Here is an 8078-nt window from a genome sequence, read left to right on the forward strand (position 1 = left end):
AACACAAAAAAACAACAGCAACTTCTCTTTTAAAAACAAGGTCTTGGATTTTCAGAATAAACTGTATTTTTTACCTAGGACAAGTTTGATGATGCTTTTGAGAGTATTGAGTTGCATTATAGAAACAATAAGATCCACTGTTTGTAGAGCTTGAACCATTGAGACAAAACATCAGGGTATCTCAGCATTTGCTGATTGAATTTAGACCACCCTTGTGGGTCCCCTAACTTTATGGAAGTAACCCTTTAAATGGGCAAATAAAACCCAAACAGCATAGACATCACTATAGTATAAACCAGGAACACATGTTTGGCATTTGGATCAATGTGGGAATGGTACCCCTTCTGAACCCACTGAGATGCAAAGGAGCTCATTATTGAGATACTCGAAAACAGAATGCAACCGACCTGACTAAGTGGCATCGCTTCATGCACTGGTTGATAATCGCCTACAATTAATAGCTAGTGATGCATGAGCAGAAATGTAGATGTGTCTGTTAAAAAGAGTGTGTCACTATCCGTGCCTAAGTGTGCGTGAGCCTTGCGAGGCTCAAGGCCGGTAGCTGGGGTCCAACATTGTCTGCCTGTGTGCATGTCTGTGTTTGTTTGTGTAAACAGAGCTTACATGTATTAATAGGCCGTCAATGTTCACGTTTCTAAGCCACTTACGGGTCGTCTCTCATCTTGATCAGACTCATCCAGCTACACTATCACACAATGCTACTGTATGACATCACAGCAGGTCGGACGGTTCCTAAGCAACTAGATAAAATCATCATTAGAAACCGGCCACGGTGAAGAGCTGGCTGAAAATGATGAAGTTGTGGTAACCGCAGAGGAAGGGTGACTGGGCTAAAAAATATTATCCATATACAGTGACACCTGAGACAGAGGCGGAATCAACAGCGGGGGAGGAACTTGATATACTCTTCATCACTTAGTCGGTCACATTACAGTCAGAAACACGATATCCAAAACGATCACAGTAGAGTACGCAGAAGCGGGCAGAGGATACGCCGCGTATCAGATGCTCACAGAGACTTGTTCATATGTCATATGTCGTCTCCTCTCTATCACATCTCATGAGCAGTTCTTCCTGAATATTGCCAGATAGGAAATGCTGTAACAGTGATACAAAAATATGCAACATATGGGTGTATAAGCTGGGGATTCTTTGGTACTTAATGTGTTTGTAGCGACAATCAGGTGACGAAAGGTGGAATTGAATGCATGACTTGGAGTTTCATTTTGATAGATACGGTATATAAATTGTATTCTGTATTTCATTTGGGCCAACTTTTTGTAATGCTGCTTTTCAAACACTTTGGGTCCCTTTGTAAAAAAAAAAGAAGAAATAAAGATATACAAAATATGCTCCTCAAAGGAAGGTATGACAAACACTATTGTTTTGGTATCACAATTGAAACCCAGTGATTGACAATAGTATTGAAAAGCCCCAGTGCAGATATGTGCACATAAACACACACATAAATGAAAGGGCATAGCAAGCAGACAGACAGCACCAACTGCAGCTGAAAACAGACGCTGTTGAACTCTTCGCCCAACTTCAAATACCAAACACATAATCCATTATTCATCTCAGCACAGTTTAAGTTTTGAAAAAAGAATATCGTAACTTAAAAGAGATTTCGTAAAAGAAACCACTTAAGGCCATTTAGGCTGTTGCAATCCTTGAGAACAATTGGAGACCAAGAGAAAGAGAGGAAGAATATGGCTTTGGGGATGTGCGTGTAGAGGGGTTAATAATGAAAGTGAGGAGCCTGAGCTCCGGTGCTCCGATGCTCTCTCCGGGCTCGTAACTGGCCGTCAGGCCTAGAAACCTACTTCTGCTGTAGGATCAATGACTCTCACAGCTCAGCTGACTTCAGCGGACCACACACAAAAATGCATGTACGCACACACGCATTACACACAGACGCACACATTTACTCCACTTAACCGTTAAGGTAACCATATCCTGGTGCAAAGTCAGGTAATTACCTTAAGCGCACTCATATTCAATATTCAAGTGGTATTAACATGCCATTTGTTCACTTGTCTTGCTTTGGCTCCGACATGTTATTGTTAGGATTGTTTTCATTGAGATGTATTGACATAGTTTATGTAATTAAGGTTGTATTGAGTTGTTTGTTATACTAAGCCTGATTCTCTCTCTCTCTCTTTCTGTGTAATGCTCAAGTTAACATGGATTAACCACATTTCATAGGGATTTTAAATGTGCTACAAGCTTATCTATAGTGTTTTCTGAGACCTTTCACATCTTCAGAAACAGAAGGCTGTTCAGGTCTTTTCCTCCTGAAACACACATGGGCACTCCCACAGTGCTCTAATCCAGTCTATTAACTCATTTTTAGTCTCTCACTCTCCACTTTTCTGTTCTCTTCAAAACATAATAAACACAAACCCTCCCACATGCATTAACCCACGCATGCATACATACAAAAAGATTAGAAGGAGTTGGTTCTGCACTCAGCCCAACCCAGCAAATTTGGCAGTGAGCTTGTTACCATGCCTACAGGCCCAATCAATATTGCGTCTAAAAATAGCATAACCATAATAGTCTTACTTCTAATAGCAGAAGGGTGAACTGGGTGAGCGCAGCATTTATTGTGCAATCTCCAAGTTAAGCAGAACCAAAGGCGACCACAGAGTTAACAGGTATTGTGCAAAATGGTGAGTTTAATCCCCAACAGCAGGTTTCTCAAGGGTTTTATTGGCTGGTACTGGGACCAAACAGCAGGTCAGGTCAGGAAATCTGGAGTGACTTCCTAATGGGTTAACAGTGGATCATTGAACCGACAGCATGGCTTCAGAGGCAGGACGACACGCCAGAGCCAACACATGAAGATTCATGTTTTGAAGTGGGATAAATCCTAACACAGAGCATTAAGTGGCAATTAGGAAACGAAAACCCCATAGGGCAAAGACCACCTTCATGAGGATGAGTCACAAATTGGCCATTTAGGAGATGATTACCACTGTGCGACAAAAAATGGCAGCACGCCCTCAACGTCAAATGCAATCTGTTTCAAAAATAATGGTGTCGTTCTGATGCTGCTGCCAGGGGAAAAGTGGTCCTGTAACGCTTCATTCAATAACTTGGAGCTACATCATGACATAGAGAGAGAAACAGACCGACAGACAGACAGACCGACAGACAGACAGAAAGACAGATAGACAGAAACGACGATGATGGGGGATGGCATGAGAGATGGAAAGGTGGCATGACGGAACAGGAAAAGACGAGAGAGCTAAAACATGTCACACATATAAACTCTGACATGCTGGCAGAGCCGCTGTCTTACTCTCTGTGCCTTCTCCTCTTTGACAAATACACACACACACACATGGACGTGTGCCAGCACAGAGAAGGTGTGTTTAGCTCCATTCAACTGCAGCAAAGGCCAAGTTCAGTGCTATTTCCACATAGATTGTATTGCTGTATGGGGAATACGTGAATGAGTCGATGCATATGTGTGTACTGTTTTAAAGCGTGTTCTTTTTATAGCGCCCTCCTCTGCAGCTGAAAGAGGGAGCTGAATAGGTGGGTGTACTATCAAGAGGGCCGTGACTCTAATTCGGAGGCAAAGCCCTGGCACACATTCGCTATAGCGTAGTAAACAGCCCAGACTCCATTCATACAAGTCTTTCATCTTTACCTTCTCTCAGCCCCTTTCTTTCTATGTGTCACTCTTTCTCATCACAGCTCTGGCTGACAGCAAAATGAGAGCATGGTCATAAAATATTTAGCCATGTTGATCCTCCTATCAGCCTGTTGATCTGTATTTCCCCTTTCTAGCAACACCAAGGCAAAACCACCACCTTAATGAAAGAAGTTCGGCTGTGAGTCGCAATGATTTTGAACCTGCCTATGCACATAAAACAATGTCAAAAACAGCCATACAAAAACTCACTCTTATCTCAGTGTCCGGTCTATTTCTATTTGTTGTGTGACACTTTCAGTTCCCTCAAAGCTGATGATGATGATAATGATGATGATGATGGCCAAAGATTTCTCACCAGTTTGCCCTCCAGCGTGTAGATCTTCTTCACCACTCCGGAGTCAAGCTTGATGGCATCGGTGATGTCGGTCAGGACTTGTTCATAGGAATGGGCCGTCTTCTTGTTCAGAAGGATCCTCACAGCTTTGCGGGGCTTCACCCCGCTCCGCACCACTGTCACGAGCTTCGGGCGTATGAAGTCCTTCATTTCACGGCTTTCTGGGCCACCGGCCTTGGCGCTGCCCAGAGAGGGAGGCCCGCGGGAGGATGCAGCCGAGGCCTTGACATTTACAGACCAGTTTGGGTTGACGTTTTTTGTGTAATCCAACTTTTTGTAAGCTTCGATAGAGCTGCACACATAGCTGTCACCTGTTAATGTTAAGTGGAGGAGAGGAAAACAGGAAGGAGTTACTTAAAGAAACATTGAAGGAAATGAGATAAGCTTCAGAAATAACCAAAAGGAATGATAATCTCTACTGAGAGAGAGAGAGAGAGAGAGAGAGAGCAAAGTGTAAAGAATATGACAGAATACAGAGACGAAAGGAAGATGGCAGATAGACATGCTAGCTACTTTGCTCCGTGTAACATCTCGTAATCAAGCAACGGCTCAATTATTCTGGGAACGGGCAGCATAAAACATTAATGAATAGATTGAAAATGAAAAATAGACTGATATGGGATATTTTGGTGCCTGATTTCCTTTATTCCTCTATAGGCAAAATACTGGCCTATATTTTTATACCAAATAAAGACGATGTCAACAACTTGTCGTTCTTCCCATGTCGCTTCTTAGAGAGTAAAACAGATCAGGAGAGAGATAATCTGGCCAAAACATATGTCCGTATCACCATATGGCCATCAAATGAGTGATAGGCCTATAATCTTCATAGTAATCTAAAGTGTGTTTATAGAGCAGTGCTGAAACCTCTAAACCATTGCTCTCTTCACAGTCCATAGTGTTATGTGTGTTATGCTATACAAGAGGGAGGTGAGTAGGTAAAGATCACTTGGTAGCTGACCGATGAGGTAGTGTTTGTTCTTTTAGAGGAGGAGATGCTGAGACACATTTTAGATTGGACTGCACTGCTGACAACGCCATGAGTCCAGGTGCATGAGAGGGACGCATAAACCTGCACATGCAAGGGTAGTCCCTCCCGCAGGTGTGCTGTAATGCTGGTTGGACTACCCACCTTCTACCAGCTGCTCAATGCTGGTGATCTTCTTGCAGCCATCCAGGGTGTAGATGGTCCGGACGCCCTGTGGCAGGTTGACCTTGTCGGACAGAGAGCGGGTCAGGTCCGCCAGCAGGGCGTCAAAGGTCCGGAACCGGTCTGTGGAGATGGCGTATACTATCCCGTTGAAGTACCGGTCTCCGTTGCGGTAGAAACGGACCTTCTTGGCTCTCTTCTCGGTGGTCAGAGTCTTCAGGGTGCGGGTCCGGTACATGGTGCAGTGGGCACTGTGCGTTGGACTCGGCACGCCGTTCATCTTCGCACTGGACCGGCCGTGTCGCTGACCTTTGTCCCGCTCGTCGAAATGCTCCATCTCCATCGTGTTGCCGAGGCTCACAAGTACGGCCGTACTGTCTTGGAAGGACAAACAGGAGGTTCAGGCCGCGGTGAAAAGTTTTCCTCTCACGAACAAGTAAACAACAACAACAACAACAACAAGCGGTACCGAAAGGGAAGCAACCAACCGAGGAGAGGTTCGGGCGGCTGGTAAAGGAGCCAGCCGGTGTCCGTCGCTAGTGCACTGAAAATAACTCCCTAATGACAGATTAAGTGCTCTTAAGCCGAGCAGCGGACAGCATGCCTCATGACGACTCACACTGTCAGTCAGAGTGCGCCTGAGTTGTCCTGAGGCGCAGATGGATGTAGAGAGAGAGGCAGTCACGAATCAATAATAGCTTGTCGATGTTCCTCTTTATACATATTCAGAGCGCGCAGTGGGGAGGACCAGCAGCCGGGAGTTAAGAGACAAGTGCGACACCGAAATAATGCTCACTTCAACGAGGATTCAAATGAAAGATCATTTGACTTTCTATCGTGAGGAGAAGTGTGTGTGTTCAGACAACGGTACAGATATGAAAGTATGAATCACTTCGACATCAGCTGGTAGCGAGCGCGTTGATAGGCTTACCTACGTGCGCAATTAGCGCTTCTGTGACGATCACCTCCAGCGTGACAGGTGCTTTACTTCCCAGTAGATATGAAGAAAAGAGTTCAGTGAGCTGGTCGCAGACACTGGATGGTTGTAGCGTATCCTGGCTGCGGAGAGCCCCCCCTGTGCGTCCCTTTGTTGTCCGGTTGACTCGCCCCAAACACCAGTGTGTGTGTGTGTGTGTGTGTGTGTGTGTGTGTGTGTGTGTGTGTGTGTGTGTGTGCTTATTTGTGTGCGTGGTGAGCCAGAAGCAGAGGCTGGACTGGAAACGAACTGGGTATAGCAGCAGCTTCCCCTCCCATTCTCTTTGCACCCACCTCCTCTCCTCTCCTCCTCGCGTCACTCTGTCGTGATTTCCATTCAGCGCCCCCACCTCTCATTAGAATGCAAACCCAGCGTGCACTCGTGCAGGGGATGCTGCTGGTCTTTACATTTAATTTCACATGTTTGGGAATTACTTTAAGACAATTATAACATATTCTGGTGTAGGCGATCACATCTCATCAAAACCATAATGTGCAAGCACAGAGCGGCATTATGTTTAACCACACCATTTGCACGTGAGAAGTTATGTAACACACTTACTACAACGTATACACTCAGGGTCTCAAGGCAGCTACAACCCAAACGGTTTAATTCAAACTATGCTGAGCAGCTTTCAGAGTGATCCAAATCAGTGTGCAGCAGTGTGACAAGAAGTCACAAGCCAGTGGTGGTAAAAGTGGCAGCCGCAGTCTCATAAAATATTATATCAGGGGTTTAACAGGTGGAAGATACTGCTTGATGTGTCAATGCTCACTTTCTTTGTGTTTATGTAATGTCAGTGACATTAGTTTGATGCTTGTTTTAGATGGTCACATGTCATGATACTATCCAGAAGGCATCAATATAACTCACATTTTAATTATCAAATACAGTATGTTATTACATCTTTAATGACTGCTTCCGTGCACAGACCTGCCTGTTTTACTGCATGCACATGAATGCACATGAATGCATTAGAATGTGAGACATTGACAGAAAGAAAAAAGAAAACCTATTTTGGTGAGACACACACACACAAGGACCCAGCGGGCATCCCAAATGAGAGCTGATCGGTGTTCCTGTCTAAATGAATCCTGGGTAAACAGAGCGCACATAGAAGAATGTGTCTTTACTTAATAGGACCACACTCTTATTTCTATTCTTAATACATAATCATTTGTGAGTTGTTTCAGAGACACAAAAAAACCACAAGAAAAGCACAATTTTAGCACATCTCTGTTAACACATTTCTGTGAAGTGAATGAAAATAAAAACAGAGATAATTTATGGACAGATGGACTGATGATGTATATAGTGTCTCTTATGGAATAATTCCAATTATTTAATGTCTTCATTTCAGAGCCCAAGAGAGAAATGTAAAAACCCACCCACCCAGACTTTTGACAGATGCTACTGTACAAAGATACTCTATCCCTTCTCTCATTAATCACTGCATCTTTATGCCACAAAACAAAGTCTTTGACACATCATACAGCTTTTAAGGTTGAGTCGAACTCAAGACAATTAACGTGCATATTTAGCTCACGCGTATGCACATGAGTGCACACTTGCAAATGAGTCTCTTATACACACGCATTGCACCTATAGGCCGCCATTAAATAGTTTCCAGCATACTCGTGGTGAGTAGCAGCTAGAGCATGGGCAGTAGTGTGACTTGTGGTGTTTTGACAGATACTGTAGTGATTTGTCACCGTGTTTCCTCTGTCAGCTGGAGGCATCTAGGTGGTTACTCTGTGGCAGAGTGATTCATGGGCCGGATGCAGGGAGTTGTACTAAAACAAGCTTGTGCATGAAACAGAGAGAAAAAGAGGACACGGGGGAGAAAGAGGTAGAGAGCCGTGCTCCCTCTTTC

At 44.3% G+C, this 8078-nt stretch overlaps 1 protein-coding gene across 4 annotated transcripts in view; it reads right to left on the reverse strand.

Annotated features, from left to right (window-relative positions):
* dclk1a (doublecortin-like kinase 1a) overlaps window positions 1-6215 on the reverse strand; it is a 42650-nt gene extending 36435 nt beyond the window's left edge. For 3 of the 4 annotated variants that reach the window (XM_034549902.1, XM_034549900.1, XM_034549901.1), the window contains exons 1-2: window positions 5212-5572; window positions 4041-4390 (exon numbers count right to left, since the gene is read on the reverse strand). In XM_034549902.1, coding sequence (XP_034405793.1) covers window positions 4041-4390; window positions 5212-5572 — 711 coding nt within the window. Of the gene's footprint in view, window positions 1-4040; window positions 4391-5211; window positions 5608-6160 lie in introns of those variants that run through there. The other variant, XM_034549903.1, reaches the window with a different exon arrangement.
* Between the last annotated feature and the right edge of the window lie 1863 nt (window positions 6216-8078).

Source organism: Cyclopterus lumpus, chromosome 14 (assembly GCF_009769545.1).
Source record: "Cyclopterus lumpus isolate fCycLum1 chromosome 14, fCycLum1.pri, whole genome shotgun sequence".
In the NCBI taxonomy this organism is placed as follows: Eukaryota; Metazoa; Chordata; class Actinopteri; order Perciformes; family Cyclopteridae; genus Cyclopterus; species Cyclopterus lumpus.